At 40.4% G+C, this 20,116-nt stretch overlaps 1 protein-coding gene across 1 annotated transcript; it reads left to right on the top strand.

The window, feature by feature from the left end:
* Window positions 1-1,558: 1,558 nt before the first annotated feature.
* Window positions 1,559-19,678, top strand: LOC118842611 (zinc finger protein 420-like). The gene is made up of 5 exons (XM_036750039.1): window positions 1,559-1,985; window positions 4,564-4,658; window positions 10,743-10,869; window positions 11,948-12,043; window positions 15,168-19,678. The coding sequence occupies exons 1-5, from the start codon at window positions 1,559-1,561 to the stop codon at window positions 17,147-17,149; spliced, it is 2,727 nt and encodes a 908-aa protein (XP_036605934.1). The 3' UTR covers window positions 17,150-19,678.
* Window positions 19,679-20,116: the final 438 nt, after the last annotated feature.

Raw genomic sequence — 20,116 nt, 5'->3', positions numbered from 1 at the left:
TTACAATGACTGAAATTGCACAGTAGAAACAGTGGTTTTGTGCCAAGCTGGTATCTAGGGTCTGGGTGACTGTGGAAGACAAACTACTCATCCCTTTTGTCAGACAGGTGATATGGAAATTGATAAGACTCTTTGACCAAGATTTGGGTGCTCAGTGTCAGGTACTTCAAGACCCTCACTGGAATAAGCCCACCTCTCATTATGATATTCAGTCTCTCTTTAATTGTAAACCAGAGTTGAGCGCCACCCTCAGGAACACCCACTCTTCCATGGGCATATAAATAGTGAGCCCATCTCCATGAATTGTCTTTGGCATTCGAGAGTGGGAGAAATGGTGGGCACAGTTTTGCTTCCATGGAGTCAAAAGTATCTTCCCCCCCCCCCCAGCTTTAGAGCAGAGGCCAGTCTTCTGATCAGGTTAAAGGCAAGAGGCTTGTACACATGCTTAAACAAGCCATTTGAGGAGGGCATGATGTGGGCAGTCAGGGGGTTGCATTTGGCCAATGAAGAGCCTGGTGGGAGATTAGATATAGGATCCAATAAAAGGACTGGCATTTGTCTGAGTCCCTTGTATTTTCTCCCGTACTCTGTTCAAGGGATGTACCCATTTATTCAGGAGGAATAAATGTTAAGATATAATTAAAACCTTCTTGGCCTTCCAACGAGTATTGTTTATTCCTAGACAAGTAAGTATATTTCTAAAAGAGAGTGTCGCTGACTCTTTTATTAATAAAACGCTAGCATTATTAATAAAATTATTAATTACACAGAAACTATGTCTCTCAAACTTTTTAAATGTCACAATGCATTAGTCCAGGGCACATGTTATGAGGATCTGAACTAGAGTAGTGGAAATTTGAGTGGAGAGAAGAGGATGACAAATGTGAGAGAAATTGTAAAGGTAGGATTAACAGAATTAAGTCCTGGATTGGATAGCGAGAGGAGAAGAAGGAGCAAAGTGCAAGACTCAGTTGACTTCAGAGTTTCAAATCTGAGTTACTAGGAGGATAAACAGAGATGGAAATTTGGAGGAGGAGCAGTTTTAGAGAGGAAGATTATGGAGTTCAGTTTGGAACACGTTGAGTTTGAGGTACTTGGGACAAGTGTTATCTATCCATCAGGCATTGGATCCTGCAGACAGTTCACAGTAGAAGGTAGCACTAGAGAGAAAGCAAGAGCGCAGTTGGAGCAGATGAGATCACCAAGGTAGAGAAAGGAGAAACCATCAAAAATACTCATGCTTAGGGCCCAGAAGGATCAAGAAGGAGATTGAAAAGGAACCATAAATGTAGAACCAAAGGAGATTATCACAAAAGTCAAGAGGGTGAGAAAATATACAGGCAGAGAGAGGGGTCAACAGGATCAAACCAAAGCTGCATCAAGATCCAGCACGAGGAGGACCTGGGAGCTAAACTGAGAGCCTTTCTCAATCCATCAATGGAACAATTAAGAGGACACGGAGATCTTGGAGTGAGGAGATTCAATAAAATGCAAAGGTCAGAAGCCAGATGGCAAAAGTTTGGCAAAAGAACGGAAGGTAAACCAGTGCGGACAATGAATGAACACAACTCTTTTCAAAGAAGTAGACCAGGCAGGCTGGCATCAAGGGCATCAGTACACGCAGTCAGCTAGCGGCGAGAATACCGCCATCATCCACTACGGCCGAACAAAGGAGGGCGTCAATTCGCGGTTCTTAAACCCGCAGCCTTCGCCCATTTATTCCTTGACTAGCGAGACACGTGACTTAGGAGTAGCCGCAGAACTACATTCCCCAGAATCCTTCGAGCCGCGACCCATTTCTTTCTCGGGACTCCATCTCCCCAGCCCGGTACTTAAGCGGTGCCGCCGGTCCCCGCAGCTCCAAAGTACGGCAGCTTCTGTGCGGATCGTGGCGGAGCCTGCCACCCCGCGCGGGGCCTCGTGGGAGTGGGCTCTCCTCGGCCCTTTGTTCTCCCTCCCGACGCAACCACCAACCAGGAGGATGGGTGAGCGAGGGGGCGAACCCCCAGACTCTGCCGGGCTGGAGGGCGGCGGCCAGGCTGCCAGAAGAAGAGGAGACCAGGAAGGGAAGGGGCCCGGCGAGTGTGTGTGAGCGTGCCCTGCAGGGCCTGGGGCAGCGCGCTTGTGTGTAACATCAGCGTCCCCTGCGGAGAGGGTGACTGTGTCTGTGCAGGAACGTGCCCTGAAGGGCCTGGGGGAGAGGGAAAGGGTGTGTAAAGGCGTGCGCCCGAGCGTGTAAGCTGCGTGCCCTGCAGGGCCGGGGAGAAAGTGTGTTTAATACCAACGCGCCTTGTGTGGGTAGAGAGTGTGTGTGTGTGTGCATATGCATGCATGTGTGCAAGAGCGTGCCCCGCGGGGCCTGTGTCTGAGCTGTGGGGCCTGGGGAAGCGTGCGTGTGTGTAACCGCAACGGGGGCCGGAGCCGGAGCCGGAGTGTCTGTGGGTCTTTGTGGTTCTGTGTACTAGCATCTCCTGCAGGGCCTAGGGCAGAGGGAAAGGCGAAGGGGGCGGGGCATCTGTGTGTATTTGTTTCTGTATCTGGGTCTGAGTGTGCCTGCTGGGCCTGGGGGAGGGGGGCAGGGTGGGGCTGTGAGCCTTTCTAATTGGAGGGGCAGGAGGGAGTAGGGAGACTGTGTATGTTTGCACGTAAGGGCAGCCTGCCTTGCAGGTCTTGGGAGAGTGTTTAATGTAGAGGGTGGGGTGGGAAGGAGTGGAGGGGAGAGAGATCCCGAGTGGTCCATCCACAGATGGAAGGGACCTTGGAGGCCCCCAAGGCCTCCTTAGGAAATTGAGACTCGTAGAAATTAAGTGACTTGCCCAAGGTCGCCTGGGAGATGGAGAGGTGAGATTTGAGATTGGGAGGTGAGATTTGAGGCTAGGGCTTCCTGACTCCAAGGCATGTCGGTGTCTAATTGGGTGGAAGACTCGGGCAATTTTTCTCCGATGTAATTGGAGAGGCATGTGTGTGCTACCCTGGGTTAAGAAAGAGCATTGGCCTTGGAATTAGGAAGAAGTGAGTACAAATTACGCTTCAGACACTCACCTAGCCTTGTACTCTGCAGCAAGTCATTTAACTGCTGTCTGCCTCAGTTTACTTATCTGTAAAATGGGGATGATAATAATAGCAACTCTCTCCCAGAGAACTGTTGTAAGGATAAAATGAAATCATATTTGTAAAGCACTTTGCAAATCGTAAAGCACTATATTATGTGTGTATGTGATTATGTATGTAGTATGTATAAATAGCTGTTATTATGTCTGTTTCCCAACTGAACCACATTCCCTTTGAGAATCTTTATTTATACTGTTTGACTACAACATCATATAGGACCATAGATTTAGAGCTAGAAGGGACGTTAGAGTTGAATCCTTCTTTATATGGATGAGGAAACTGATGCCCAGGTTGGTTAGTGGACCTACTTACTGTGTACCAGGAACAAAGATAAAAATTAGGAAGCTCCTGCTCTTGAGGAGCTTACATTCTGTCTGGAGAAAACACCATGTACGTATATGAGTATATGCAGAATAAATATAAGGTAGTTCAGAGAGGTAGGGCACTAGCAGTTAAGGGGGATCAGGAAAGAATTTATGAAGAAGTGATACACGATCTGAGTTTGAAGAAAGTCTGTGAGATGGAGGGAATTGTGCATTATAGGCATGAGGGACATCTCTGAAGAGAGATGCTAGTGCTGGGAGGATAAGTGGAGAAGTAGAGGAAGACTAAGTTTTTGCTGGATCATGGAGTACAGGAAAAGGGAGCAATAAAGCTGGAAAGGTAGTTTAACACTAGGTTGTGGAGGGCTTTTAAAACCAAACAGTAGTTAATTTTTTTTTATCCCAGGAGAAGTAAGGACTCCATAATAAAATGGAGTTTATTAAATATTAGGATTGGGCAAAATCAGGCCAAGACTACTTTTGGTTGTGTGGTTGACATGGGGAGAGACATGAGCCTGGGAGATCGATTAGGAGCAGATTTCAGTACATGAGAGGTGACAAAATCTTGAACTAAAAGTGGTGACTGTGAGTCATGAGAAGGGGATGGATGTGAGCGATGTGGATGTAAAAACGGCACAGTGTGGCAACTGATAGGATGTGTGGGATGAGAGAGTGTGAGAAGTAAAGGATGACACCAGACTTGTGAACCCAGAAGGTTGGAAAGATATTGGTGCCCTCAATAGAAATGAGGACGTTTGGGAGGAAAGATAATGAGTTCTCTTCTGGGCATGTTGAGACAGTGACTAAATGAGATGACCAAGGTGCAGAGTCCATATTCCACATCACAGAAGGGGCATGGCTATGAGTGCAACCCATGTGTGCTGATTCCCAGGCCAGAGCTGCATCCCTTGGAGCCTGTTGTTACTATAGAGTCAGGGCTTCCATACAGAGTCTGAGTTTCTTCTCTCTGATCCCAGAAGCATCTGAGGCTGCTCCTGAATTATCGACAACCTCTTGTGTAAGCAGCTTGCAGTAGTACCCACCTAATATGTGGGGATGTATAGCTTAGTGAATTTGGGTACTGAAAATCAAGAATATTTTCCCTCTTAACTACTTTCTTCTCTCCCAGCTATGCCTTCTCAGGGCTCTGTCCTTCTTCCAAGACAGAGCATAGTGGAAGAAGAGGAGGGAATGATCTCTGGGCTCCTAACAGCCAGGTCCCAGGTAAGTTGGGGGCTTTTCCTCTCCTGATTCAGTTCTCAGAGTGTTTGCTTTTTGTTCTGCTTTCCTCAGTCTTTCCTGCCCATCAAAATGCCGTTCAGAGACCTGAACCCTAATTGCTTACTCTAAAGAAGACAGCATATTCTGGCAAATGTATGGAATGCTAGGTCTGGAGTCCAGAAGACCTGAGTTCAAAAAAAGTTTTAAATACTTAAAAGCCATGTGATCCTAGGCAGATCACTTCTTCTGTCTGCCTTAGATTCCTCAACTGTAAAATGAGGATGATAACAATTATCTCCCAGGGTTGTTGTGAGGATCAAACAAAATGGTGTTTATAAAGCAGTTAGCCCAGTACCTGCCACAGTATAGGCACTTAATAAATGCTCATTCTCCCTCACTCCCTATTGGAAGCCGGATTTATTTGGTTGATATTTAGAGAAACAGCTGGGTTGGTACTTAATCTCAAGTGGATGAGAACCTGACAGTGGAGGCCTCAGGTAGTTCTAATAAAGGGTGAGCTCCTCCAGGCCTGCAACGATCTCTGGCTTTGGGCCCACTATAGAATCTAGTGGTAGAAGCACCAGCAGCTGGGGAGTAGGTCCATAAAGAAAGCAAAGGTCTGGGCTTTGGGGCTTTTACTTATGTGAAGAAAGGGGTCTCACTTCCTCACGTGGGTTACACTGTGCTTAATAGATTTTAACCATTTTTAATATCTTTACTTTGGAGCTCAGGAAGTCAGAGGCCAAAGTTAAATTTTAACTTTATCAATTCCAAGTTTTTGTTTTCAAAGACTGGGCCTAAGTGTTTAAAGAAACATTGAAATCTGCCCTCTGGCTCAGGATGACAGGGAGGAGTTTCTATATAGTACTCTCTCTCTTTGGCTCATAGCTTTTTTGGAAGCAAGGAGCAAGGTTGGAGTTCAGCCTTAGCAGTGCAAAGTTAATGACAAGGGATCACTGAGGTATTTTAACAAAACCAAGATTTTACAAAGGGTACATGTATGTATTTATATAGGTGTGCATATGTATGTGTTTTCTTACTTTAAAACAAATTATTTCCTAATTAAAATCATTCAAATAGTAAAACACATATACAATGAAAAAAGCATAAAGAAATCCATTGGTACAATGCTTAGGAATGTCTAGTTTGATAATTGGTAATAAAATATATTTCAGGTAAGAGAAGCCCGCAGATCTGCTTTTCTTCCACTTTGAGCTAACATTGTTTAATAGAAAAGCAAAGAAGAGACCTTAAAGGACAAAGCAGGCACAAAGATTCTTTCTTATACACAAGAAAGTTCCTTCTGGAGATGGTGTTGTGGGGGGTGGGTCTCCCAAGAGTACAATGTTTTTCCTTCCATTGCCTAACGGGAGTGGTAGAAGAAAGAAAATCGCTTCTAGCCAAAGACAGACGGACAGACATAGACCACTACTGATTTACTTACAGCACTACTATTGATATATGTAGTATTCTGCTAATGCAGGTATATATTTATACTTGCTAGCAAGGATCTCTGTTTCTTAATGAGGGGGAACAACCTTTGGACTTTCAAGTTATTCAGCTATGTAGGGAGAACCCTTGAACCCTCAAGTGATTGTCTTTAAAAGGGAGGAGAAAATAATTTATTGAGAAGAGGTTTGGAAATGCTTCATTTGCCCAACTGATTCAATAGTTGAGTTAATTAGAAGAAACATTATATAGGAATAATGTCAGGAATAATATACTTTTCATTGCTTCTTTTAAGGAAAGGAATAATTATAATTAATACAAAGGACTTTTCCTTTATAGTTATCTGCAGAACCTCTATCAGTAGCTCTACATCCTAACCAGACTGTAGCACAAGCTGTTCCTGAAGCCAGCTGCAGTCAGAAGAAGGGGACAGTTAGGAAAGATGCTGGGTTGGTACACTATTGATTGGATGTGGAGGGAGTGGCTACGAGATTTTGAAGCTTGGTGTTCGAGATAATGCCTTTGACAGGAATAGGGATATCTGGATGCTTGTAGTTTAGGAGGAAAGATAATGAATTCTGTTTCTAGAATTATTCAGTTTGTCCTATCAGTATGATGTCCAGCAGAGCTGATCAGTCAATTGATTACAAAAGACTGGAATTTGAGAGAGGTTTTGGGGCTGACTCATATAGATTTGAGAGAATAAAAATAGAGATTTTACAGATGATAAATGACTGAAAGGGAGTTGATACCCAAGATAAATAAGGAATAATCATAGAGCACCTTGATGCCTTTGATTATTTCACGTCACCTGATTCAGATAAGCTGTATCCTTGAGTCCTAAAAGAATTGGCAGGTCTGATTCCTGAGCCACTGTCAGTTATCACCGACATCCCTGTATAATGCATGAAGGGGAGAAATAGGAAATGTCTGGAATTGGTAACTTGTATTTATATTGGGAAGAGTGTTAAATGCCAAGTTGAAGTCTTTGTAGACAGCTAGGTAGCAAAGTGGGTAGGAGCACGGGACTTGGAGTCACAAAGACCAAGTCCAGCCTCATATATTTACTAGTTGTGTGAGCCTGAGTGAGTCACTTCTTTCCAGTTTCCTCGTCTGTAAAATGGGGATAATAGGAACTACCTCTTAGGGTTGTTGTAAAGATCATATGTACAGCACTATACAAACCTTAAAGCTCCCTCTAATGCTCACTATTATTATTAGTTACCATTATTTTTATCCTTGAAACAATAGAAAAAAACAATAATTCCTGAGTTCTTAAGTCAGATCTGAAGCCATTGAAAAAAAATTTCTCCCTTCTACAGTTAGGATAATATAATTTTTTCCTATTTATCTATCTCTTTAAATGAAAAGATTCTGTAGAACCCTAGCAAAAAATTTAAAGTTCTATTTTCTCCTGTGTGTGATTGAGATATATATGTATATATAGGTATATATACATATATCTATAGATTCATAGATATCTATATCTTTATTAAGCTTCAGAATCACAAAGAAAGACTCCTTCAAGTTCATAAAAAAGACTATCATGTGAAGAGTATGTCATATCTATATAATAGTGTCTCATCTCCGCTGTGCCAATCAGGACCAAAGATGATTTTTGCAAGAAAACTCAGCTTAATTTCTTTTGTAGGAAAAAAACATTTCTCTAATCAGTAGTGATTTAGAGCATTTTTTCATATGCCTATAGATAGCTTTAATTTCTTCCTCTGAAAACTGCCTGTTCATATCCTTTGACCATTTCTCAATTGGGGAATGGCTTGTATTCCTATATATTTGGCTCAGTTCCCTGTATATTTTAGAAATGAGACCTTTATCAGAGATACTAGTTGTAAAGATTTTCTCCCAATTTTCTGCTTCCCTCCTAATTTTTGTGGCATTGGCTTTTTTGGTACAAAAACATTTCAATTTCACATAATCAAAATTATCCATTTTGCGTTTTGTAATGCTCTCTATCTCTTGTTGGGTCATGAATTCTTTTCTTTTCCATAAATCTGATAATCAAAACAACTCTTAGATACCACATCTCTCCTGTCAGATTCACTAAAATAACAAAACAGGAAAATGATAAATGCTGGAGAGGATGTGGGAAAATTGGAACATTGTTACATTGCTGGTGGAGTTGTGAGATGATCCAGCCATTTTGGAGAGTAATTTGGAACTACACCCAAAGGGCCACAGGAATGTTCATACCCTTTGACCCAGCAATACCACTTCTAGGGTTGTATCCCAAAGAAATCACACAAGCGAGAAAAGGACCCATATGTACAAAAATATTTATAGCGGCTCTTTTTGTGGTAGCCAAGAATTGGAAATCAAAGGGATGCCCATCAATTGGGGAATGGCTGAACAAGCTGTGGTATATGAAGGTAATGGAATACTATTGTGCCATAAGAAATGGGGATGATATGGACTTCATAACAACCTGGAAAAACCTACACGACATAATGCTGAGTGTGCGGAGCAGAACCAGGAGAACATTGTACACAACCACAGATATATGGATTCTGTGAGGACCAACCCTGACAGGCTTCGCTCTTCTCAGCAACACAAGGTGCAAGGACAACTCCAAAGGACTCACGATGGAGAGTGCCATCTACATCCAGAGAAATAATATGAAGTTTGAATGCAGATTGAGACACACTTCATGCTCGCCTTTTTGGTTTTTTTTTTTTATTCTGTTTCTTCTTTCTCATGATTCATTCCATTGGTCATAATTCTTCTCCACAACTTGACTAGTGTATAAATTAATTCAATTTGAAGTTATACATGGTAATTATATGAGATTCCATGCCGTCTTGGGGAGGGAGGGGGGGGGGGAGGAGAGAAAATCTGGAACTCAAAAATATGTAGAACCGTGTGTTGTAAACTAAAAATAAAAATAAAATAATAAAAAAAAACATGAAAAAAGAAAAGAATACAAGTTGAATAGCTCTCCCTTCCCTTGTCAGTTGTCGTGTATCATCCCAAGGAATTAATTAGGTAATTAAGCAGAAGGTTCTATCCCTTCTTTGACCCTCTCTTTTCTTAAATTGAAGCTTTGTTGAATTTGTAAACTCAACAACAACAACAAAAAGCTCCTTTTATCATTAGCTTCTCTTTCCAGCCTTAGCTCATTTTGAGCTATACTATTCCTGCCACAGTTTTTAGAGGACTACACTCTCCTCCCTCCCCATCCCAGTGCCTGAGTGAATCAGTTCTGCTCTATGCTATCCTATCTATGCTTCATTCTCTTGGCCTTTGTCTTATTACTAAAAACGCCTTGCTAAAAACACTGACCTTGGATTCCTTCCACCCCCTTCACTCTTACTTGTGTTCTGCAGAGCAGAGCTGGAGAAAATCATAAGACTGCTGGTTAGATCCATTACAAATTTTTGTTAGATGACCTCAACTGGTTCTTCATTGTAGCGCAAAGCATTCCCTTTACACCTCTGTAACTTACCATAACATCTGTTTCAAACCTTTTTGTCCCTCCACAAGCCTCCTACAATATCCCTCATACCTAACCTCTCTGCTAAAGACTTTGCCTCATACTCTCCCCCTACCCAGAAAAAAAAAAATTGAGGCCATTTTGCCAAGAGCTTTCTCTACTTCCCTAATACCTCCTCCTTCCTTCATGTCTCACCTGAAGAGATGGCCATTTTGGTGATATCATTGGGTCAAAAAGAATGCCAAATTTAGTGGCACTTTAGATGTAGTTTCAAAGAGCTTTTTAGAGTAGTTGGGTCAATTCACTATTCTCCCAATTGTGTATTATTGTTCCCTGTTTTCCCTAAAGCTTTCCAACATTTATTTTCTTTTTTGTTATTCTTGCCAATCTGATAGGGTTGAGGTATAGCCTCAGGTTTATTTTAGCTTGCATTTCTCTTACTATCCTTATCGGATATGTATGTAGTTGTTGATAGCTTTATATTTCTTCCCTTGAGAAATGCCTGTTATAGATGCTTCAACTTAGCTAGTTTGTCTGCCCTGTGTGTGACAGCTGGTGGGAAGGACTGAATCCTTCTCCACAAGAGATGGCTAGTCTGGATGTAAGACCAGTGGTTTACAGGCTACTGTCTCTCTAAGGGCTCCTATGCCCATCTACCTGTTGGTGGCAGGTCCTTGGTGGTTGGTAGTGGTGGTGATGGTGATAAGGAAAGTGGGGCCCCCTCTCCACAATGATTTCTCTCTTCATTAATGGTTGTAGAGGCTGAGCTGGAACCAGTTCTGGTTGTTTGGGGGCCATTGTTGTTCCCAAGGCTCTTAGGCCTAATTTCTGGGCCATCTTCATCAAGGGTCTGATGGTAGAGGTGGTTGTGGCACTGGCCTTTTCTCTCCCTCAGGTTGCCTTATAAGAGATGGTTGATAAGATTGTTTCACTCAAATGCTAACATAACATGGTGACTGCCATGCTGAAGCTAATTAGAAATTAATATTTGGAATGTGGTTACTGGTGTTAATTTGGGGCATTGAAATACAAGCCCCATATTAATTGCATGGTTTGGAATTTTGTGCAAAGTTTTATATGCTGCAGCTTCACTTAGGTAAACAATGTATAAGGTTAAACTCTTCCACTCATGACTCAGTATAAAGAGATAATAAGCCCTGGTTAAATAGGAATGTGCTTGCTGTTTCCAGGTATCAGTAACATTCAAGGATGTAGCTGTAGACTTCACTAAGGAAGAATGGCGAGAACTGGAACCTTCTCAAAAAGACTTGTACAGGGAAGTGATGTTGGAGAACTATAAGAACCTCGTTTCCCTGGGTAAGAATGGCAGAGTGTCTTTTTGTCCTTGGTTGGTAAAAGTGTAAAAGTACCTAATGTGTTTAATTGGGTTTTGGTTTGCTTGCAGGGATTATTAATTTATAATCCCTCTATAGTTAATAAATGGAGTATTTTCTGCTTTTTGTTCTTGATCCATTCATTCATTTAGAATTGGAGATGGGCAGTTTCATTATGGTATCCTTAGACTATACTTTTCTCATTCTCTGATGCCTTAGATCAGAGATCCTCCTCAAAAGTCCCAGTGTAAACACCTGAAGACACGAAATGTTTCCATCCTTCTAAATTGGAGAGCACTAATGTATGCATTTTCTTTTTTATTCTGCATCTTTTCTACAGCCCATCTTAGCTTTTCCCATGACCCTTCCTACCCTCACTTTACCTCCCTTCCATCCCAATCCCCTGGAACATGCACACCCACACACACCCACACACACACACACACACACACACACACACACACATGCATGTACACATGCGCAATTTCAGAGTTGGAAAGTACTTAAGACTAGTTCAATCTATACTTGAACAGCAATCCCCTCCACAACATCCCTCACAGATGGTCATACATCCTCAACTTGAAAACTTCCAGTGAAGGAAAACCCACTACTTATTGAAACAGCCTGTTTTACTTTTGGTTAAATCTAATTGTTAAAAAGTTTTTTTACCCTGTTCTTCTTTCCTAGTTCTGCCCTTTGGGGCTAAGGCAAATAAGTCTCAATTTATCTTTTACGTGGCTGACAACCTCACTTTTAAACAAGCCTTATGGCATGCTCCCTAGTATCCATACTATCCTTCTTGCCGCCTTTTGAATGCCTCCTATTTCATTTCTGCCTTTCCTAAAATATGGTTCCTGTCATTGAACATACTATTCTGTATGTGATCCAGCCAGCACCCAATACAACCAGATGCTCACCTTTCTTGTTCTGGAAATTGATTGTCAGTGCATCTTAAGTTTGGAACTTTGTGCAACTTAGGCATGTTTTCTTTTTCTTGAAGAGGAAGGGACTAGGATTCTTAGTTCTCTTCAGAAATTCCCTACTTTTTCTCCATATTTCAGGAGTTCCAATTTCCAAACCAGATGTTATCTACCAGTTGGAACAAGGAGAAGCACCATGGATGTCAGAAAGAAAAGTCCCAAGAGGCTTCTGTCTTGGTGAGTAGGGTTAAACCAGGTAGATTTGCAAGCTGCTATTTAGCTGGTCGGTCATAGGGGTAGAACTTCGAAATATTGTTGACCAAGGAACTCTCCTCAAAGATCCACAGGCCCATGGGTTACCTTTTCACTAGCAATCACTCTTCTACTTCATCTCCCCTGACAATTCATTTATTGGCAAAATGTGAGCAACAATAAAACCCGAGGAGAAGAGATTAACATAGAAGAGGGTGCTGAACTGGTTAACTGGGATGAAAACGGTGGACAGGGAGAAATGGAAGGGGTGGAGGGACTAAGGGTGATAGGGAGAACAAATGTTTAGTAGGTATGAAGCACAGACAGAGAGGAAGAAAGAAAGGAAGTTATGATCAGAGAGGAATTTCCAAATTTAAGACCATGACATTATTATAGTTGTAATAATGGTAAATACTAAATGGATGATGGTAAAATCTAAGATCTGACCTTCCCTGTGGATTGCTAAGGTGGAATGAAGATGTAACTTATGGAAATAGAAAAGGTTGATGCATTTGGAAGCCAGAGTGGTGGTATATGGAGGTGAGGGAGACTTTGGAATCTGGTAGATAACTAGTAAGGGTCTGGACCAAATGATAGAAACAAAAGAAATGAACTGCAAAGAAGTTACTGAGTGATAATGTTAATAAAAGGGCGCATGTGGCAAAAAAGAGCAAGGAGAATGGCTCCCTCTTCCTGGCCCTTAGGGTGCAAAGAAGTTCCACTTGGCACGAGAGAAAGTGGCTAGTTCTTGGCACCAGAAGATAGAAAGAAAGTTAAATGAAGGGCTCTAGAGTGAAGAAGAGTTTGTTAACAATGAAGCAGGGGTTCCAGAGGCCACGGTGTAATGGGAAGAAAGTGGATATGCCTAAAGGCCCAAGTTGTTGCATACAAAGTATGATCAAGGCATCATTTCAGTGCTTTTAAAGCACCTGAGTAGTTAAGGCAGTAGTTAAGGCAACTACTTTTTTCTTATTTATAAAAATCTGTCCAAAACTGGCATGAAAAACTTTTTTCACGAAAGAGAAATACAGAATTAATCAGCCTCTAAAAACAAGATTTAAGTTTTTTACTTTAGTGAGCATAGGAACAATAAGTATGTTTCTAAAAATAAAAGTAGAATGGCCAAGACTTTATAAAATAATATTTTTTAAACTGAGATATTATTTCTTTCCATTTATCAAAATATAAATTCTACCTTATCTTTGCTGCAAATAAAGTTCAACAGGAAGAATATGTACTCTAAGGGAACCTGAAAAAAATTAACATCTGAAATCATGACTGCCCATGCATATTATCAATTATAAACTCTTAAGAACATTACGTGGCATGCCACAATAACAATTTGGAATTTGATTTTTTTTTTGCTTTTTTAGAATATAATATTGCTTAATATCTTTTCTGAGCTTCCTTTATAAAATTCATTACAGTGAACTATACATTCTGAGAAAGATAAATTTCTTGAGTTTTCTGCTCATTCTCCTGTGCACCATCATGGGCTTTTTAAAAAAATCATTGGAGACAAATTCTTGTCATGTTATTTGACTTTGGCCTTGGCATATAGATCTTTTATATTTTAAATTATCCACATGAATAGATAAATTATTGTCTTGTTGTTTGGGCATTTTTCAGTCATGTCTGACTCTTCATGAACCAGTTTGGGGTTTTCTTGGCAAAGATACTGGAATGGTTTGCCATTTCCTTCAGCTCATTTTACAGATGAGGAAACTGAAGCAAACAGGGTTAAGTGACTTGCCCAGGGTCACACAACTAGTAAGTGTCTGAGGCCACATTTGAACTCAGGAAAATGAGTCTTCCTGACTCCAGACCAGACACTATCCACTGGGCCACTGAGCTACCCAAAACATTGTCATTAATGGGTTTAATGTTGGGTTTGGTCTCAGTTTCCATTATTGCTATCTGATTTGTTAGAATCTCTATCTTTTGGGGTTTAATAAGAACTTTTTATAAAAGCTAACCCCAGGGGTTCCTTCAGCCCCAAGAATTGACATTTTCCATTTTGTTAAAATTTCAATTTCATCTTACTCAATATCCCTCAAAAAGTGTTCTTTTTTGTCTTTTAAGATTGATTTTACTGGGCAATTAAATTCAGTACAGTAGTAAAAGGAAGTTCCTCATCTGAGAATTCCCTATACCAGTGAAATCACAGATCCTTTTTCTGTCCCGATTCTTTAAGCATCATAAAATCGTAGGTTAATTTTCATTTAACTTAAAAATAATCCTTTTAGTATTTTTAAACTTGGAAATCAAAGATGGATGGCAGTTTGGTAACGGTTGAGAGATTACTGGATTTGTATGGAGTCACTAGTCGCTCTGCTACTAACTATGTGTGTGGCAGGCACATCACTTGACCATTGAGGGCTTCGGTTTTATAGTGGCATGAGCCCCCGGACTCAGAATCATAAACTAGACTCTAGTACCTCCTATGTATGCTTGGGTAAATCACTTAACTAGTTTATTTCCTCGTCTATAAAGATCAGTAACGCTGCCCTGCTTAACTTACAGGACTGTTGTAAGGAACAAATAAGAAAGTATATTTAAAGGTCTTTGGACCATGACTTGGAGAAGGAAATGGCAAACCACTCCAGTATCTCTGCCAAGCAAACCCCAAATAAGGACACAGAGTTGGATATGACTGAAAATGAATGAACATAACCATGACTTGACCTCTCTCAGCTTCGTTTCCTTACCTATAAAATGGGAACAATGATTGCACTTACCCCTTGGGGTTATTGTTAGGATTTAGTGAGATAACAATACTTTTCAAACCTCAAAGCTATATAAATGTAAGTGGTATTTTTATTATTGTTGTTATTTTTGAAGTCCCAGTGAGGAAACTCGCTCTGTCAATGTAGACCTGTACCTGTTGGGCAACTTAGAGAGGTACCTGGGGCCCTGAGAGGTTAAGTGACTAGCTTAACCATGCTACCAGGATGAGGATTTAGAGGTAGAACTTGAAGCCAAGTGTTCCTGATTTCAAGGCCTGTTTGTTAGTGTGATGCTCATGCTTGTTGGATAATATAGGATCAGCTATAGTTGCTTTCTTCCTCTCAGCAGGGAGGATGGGATAATTGTGTCTTATTTCTTTCAGATGGGGAGAAACTTGAACAATTGGAAATCAAGGCATCAGCATGGAAGCTGGGCATTTTTATAGAAGAATCATCCAAGGAAAGGTTCATATGGAATAATCCCTGGGGCCCCATGTTGGGAGAAGCCAGGGAATATGATACTAGGTCAGAAAGACATTCCAGGCAAGGAAAACTGACTCACAGGACAAGTTCCAGTAAAGCAAGAAGCCGTGAATATAAATTTGGGAAAAGCTTTGATCAGGAGTCAGCCCTTTTTCCTCAACAGAGAGTTCCTATAGGAAATAGTCCCCCAAAGTGTGATGACTATGGAAAGAGTTCTATTGAACAGTCACACCTAGTTAAATGCAATAGAATCTCCTCAGCAAAGAAGCTTTCTAAGTACGATGAATGTGACACATCCTTCAGCTATAATACAGACCTTATTCAAAACCATAGACTCCATTCTGGAGAAAAAACTTTTGAGTGCAACAAATGTGGGAAGACCTTCAGTCAAAAAACTGGCCTTACTGAACACCAGAGAATTCATACTGGAGAGAAACCCCATAAATGCAACGAATGTGGGAAAGCCTTTAGACGTAGCACACAACTTAATGTACATCAACGAATTCATACTGGAGAGAAACCCCATAAGTGCAATGAATGTGGAAAGGCCTTCAGACGAAGCACACAACTTACTGTACATCAGAGAATTCATACTGGAGAGAAACCCCACTTGTGTAATGAATGTGGAAAGGCTTTCAGACAGAGCACACAGCTTACTTACCATCAGAGAATTCATACTGGAGAAAAACCCCACAAATGTAATGAATGTGGAAAAGCCTTTATCCGGAACACACAACTTACTGTGCATCAAAGAATTCATACTGGAGAGAAACCCCACAAATGTGAGGAATGTGGGAAAGCCTTTATCCAGAGAATACAACTTACTGTACATCAGAGAAGTCATACTGGAGAGAAACCTCATATGTGTGATGAATGTGGAAAGGCCTTCAGACGAAGTACACAGCTTACTGTACATCAGAGAATCCATACTGGAGAGAAACCCCACAAATGTAATGAATGTGGAAAGGCCTTTATCCGGAACACTGAACTTACTGCACATCAAAGAATTCATACTGGAGAACATCCCCACAAATGTAATGAATGTGGGAAGGCCTTCATACGTAGGACACAGCTCACTGTACATCAAAGAATTCACACTGATGAGAAACCCCACATATGTAATGAATGTGGGAAAGTCTTCATCCAGAGCATACAACTTACTGTACATCAGAGAATTCATACTGGAGAGAAACCTCACGTGTGTAATGAATGTGGCAAAACCTTCAACCACCGATCATCCCTTAGCTCCCATCTGAGAATCCATACTGGAGTGAAACCCTATAAATGTAAAGAATGTGGTAAAGCCTTTATGGATAGTTCTTACCTTACCTATCATCAGAGAATTCATACTGGCGAGAAACCCTATACTTGTAATGAATGTGGAAAAGCCTTTAATCATAGATCATCCCTTAAAAACCATAGGAGAATTCATACTGGGGAGAAACCTTATAAATGCAATGAATGTGGTAAATGCTTCAGTAACTGTTCATCCCTTGCTTGCCATCAAAAAATCCATACTGGAGAGAAACCTCACAAATGCAATGAATGTGGGAAGGCCTTCATTCAGATCATCCATCTTACTGTACATCAGAGAATTCATACAGGAGAAAAACCTTATGAATGTAATGAATGTGGGAAAGCCTTCAAACACAACTCATCCCTTACTTCCCATCTCAAAACTCATACTCGAAAGGAACCACATAAATGGAGCCGACAACATGGTCATCAGAGAAATCATACAAGTAAGAAACCCCTAAAAAATAACAAAAGCGGTAAAGCCTTCAACCACAACCCGTCCCTTAATCATCAGAAAAGTCACGTTGGAGAGAAGTCTTGCGAAGCTCAAGCACCTCATCCCAACAGTACTTCAGTAAATCCATGAGCTCATCAGTGTGGGTACTCTATTGCAGGTTGCAGCCTAAAGACACCTCACCCTGTGCACCTCTTGTCCTGTTCATCCTGACATGTCTAACAAAAATGTTCTGTCAAAATTTGCCAGTTAGCATATGTAGTAGCATTTTCTGTTCTCACCTTGATCTTGATGTATCTGACATCATTGTACACCTTTCTATATAGATGCTCCTTCCTAAACTTCAAAAGGGGCACACTTCCAATTCTCCTCTAATATCTTTAGTTTCTCCTCTGCCTCATCAATTACTTCCTTATCCGCCTCTAGACCGCTTAAGGAAGTTATTTCCCAAAGTTCTGTTCTTGTTCCTCTTCTGTTTCTCCTTGTTTTGCCTTAGCAATATGATTTATTTCCATGCCTACAACTGTATAAACTGAAGGTGATTCCTGGATCATTATCTCTAGCTCTTAACTCTCCCAAGCTCCAGACCCACATGTTCTCCTACCTACAGGATGATTCCATTAAAGTCCCACCATCATTTCAAACCATAGATGTTCAAAGCTGCACTTATTTTTTTGCCTGTCCCTAAACCTACTCTTTCTTTTGCCTCGTTTATTTGTCATTGGTGCCACCATTCTCAAAATGATGCAGTATTTGAAACCTTGGTTTAGTATTTGGTTCTTCCCTCTTCCTCACCTCACATACCCAGTTACTTAACTAAGTTCTATTTCAGTTTATTTCACTTACCATTTGTTCTTTTAACAAATATTCAGTTAGCCTATTCTGTAAGCGAGAACTTTGCAAGTCTATGCTTGAATACAGAGCTGTAATGATGTTTTACCTATAATCTTGGCAGTCTAGTAGGCGGTAGAACACTATCTTTATTATAACTTATGCATTTTTTATGGTGTTCCCACCCTTATCATCCTAATACACCCCTTCCCTACCACCTACCTGGAACAATACAACAACATACGAAGAGGTCTTTCCTTCTCTATTTTATTGACCCTCTAATTCATCCTTTACAAGGTTGCCATTTTCACACATAGATTAATCATGTCATGCTTCTGATCTAAAATCTTCAATGGTTCTCAATAGCCTACAGAGAACAATTGAAACTCTTGCACCTGCTACACAACATACCTGTACTCCACAACTAGACAGTTAGACACAATTGCTGTTCCAGCCTTATATCATACTATCCCAGTTCAAGTACTCTTCGCTCTAGTCAAACCAGACGATTTGTTCCCTGAATACATATTTTTGTTCATGCTGTTCCCTGTGCTTAGATTGTTTTTGATCACTTGAATTCTATTCATTCTTCAAATTCAACTCAAATGCTCCTTTTTGAAGTCTTCCATGACCCTGTGTTCTCCATACCCTGCTCCATCCCCAGATATTACATAGCACTTTGTGCCTAATAGAATGTGTATTATTTTAAATTCTATTTCTCTAGGCATGTCATCTCTGTACTGTGAGTTTCATGATGGCAAAGACTGTTGTATGTAAAAGTTTTTCTCCCCAGGACCTGTCACAGTGTCCTTCACACAGAAGATGATTATTGAAATGAACTTAAATGAGTTGATGACGTGAAAACTTATTTGAAGTGTTTAATCTGATGAAATATCAAGGAAATCCTATTGTAGAGAGACTTTATAAATGGTTCATTAGCTGCTTAAGGCCCCTGCTCTTAGACTAAACTGATTCTTGACTTTTTGTTTATTATACTCCAAAGTCCTTCTCCCTTGTACCCCACCTTCTGCCCTCCAAAGCTAATTTTCCTTTAGTGCAACTTAATAGGAATATTTTCTTGTTGATGTAGCTAAATGAAACCCCAATTCTTTAACTCTCCCAAGAATACTTATTTGTTGGCTCAGATAAATTTATGATTAGTAGAAGTTCAGGTAAGATGGGATCTTGGGGATCATGTAAGCCAACACCCTTATTTTATAGATTAAGAAACCGAGGCCCAGAGAGGGATAAGTAATTTGCCCAAGATAGTAAGTGGCGGTGCATGTAAATGAAATAATGCATGTGAAGTCCTGTATAAAAGTTAAAAAGGTATAAAGATTTCAAATAATTCTTAGACTTGAGTATGCTTCATGTAAGTAATCTTGGTAAGAGTTCTTTGTTTTCCCCCTGACTACTTACCAAAGTTAAAGCCAAATCTAACCCTGGAAAGATCATTTTTATGTAGCCCCACTCTGGGTTAGTTAGCTCCATAAGACCAAGGAATTTTTCCCTTTGGTAACAGCAATATTTTTTTTAACACGATTAGCTGTAGAAGTAGCACCAGACTAAAAATTCTGGAAGCAGTGAAATTCATCATTTCACTTATGCCTTTCTTCTCTGGATAACCCCTTTCTTGTTTCTTACACCTGTCAACTTATACCTACCTTGGAATTAAATAATTTTGTGTTTAGGTGATGTATTAGTAGCCTCACTGGAGTACTTATAGGTGTTACACAGGGAGCAATATACCAGAACGTGGCACTTGACAGTTCGTAATGCAACTACAGGATACACCTCCATGGGGTTCTGGACAGCTTTTGGGGTATGCTTGGGATACATTGCTGCCCATGTTAGCCAAGCCCCCAAGCCAAAAAAATAAAATTTCTAAGTAATTCACGCTTCTTAGATCAAGATCTGTCAGTATTGTATCTATTAAACCACTTTCAGGAAAATGAAAGGGGAAGGATTCGCTAAGAGAACCTCAAGTTAAAGCTTTTTTTTTTAAAGGAAAAATCTGTCAATTTATAACTATTTTGATATGATTGATTTTCTTTGTAATCTTATATATTTAAAAATATTCTGGGAAAGAGTCCATGGGTTTCATCAGACTGCCAAAGAGTTCCAATAACACAAAAAAGTTAAGAACCTCTAGGGTAGTTAAGTATGGATTAGTAGCAAAATTAATTTTAAAAGTACTTGTGTTCCACATTGGTAAATTGAATAACAGAGGAAAAAGCATTTAATATAACAAAATATAAATTAACTGAA

Source organism: Trichosurus vulpecula, chromosome 3 (genome assembly GCF_011100635.1).
Source record: "Trichosurus vulpecula isolate mTriVul1 chromosome 3, mTriVul1.pri, whole genome shotgun sequence".
NCBI classification, from domain to species: Eukaryota; Metazoa; Chordata; class Mammalia; order Diprotodontia; family Phalangeridae; genus Trichosurus; species Trichosurus vulpecula.
The sequence above is the reverse complement of the archived record's forward strand: the minus strand, read 5'-3'. Positions and strand labels throughout refer to the sequence as shown.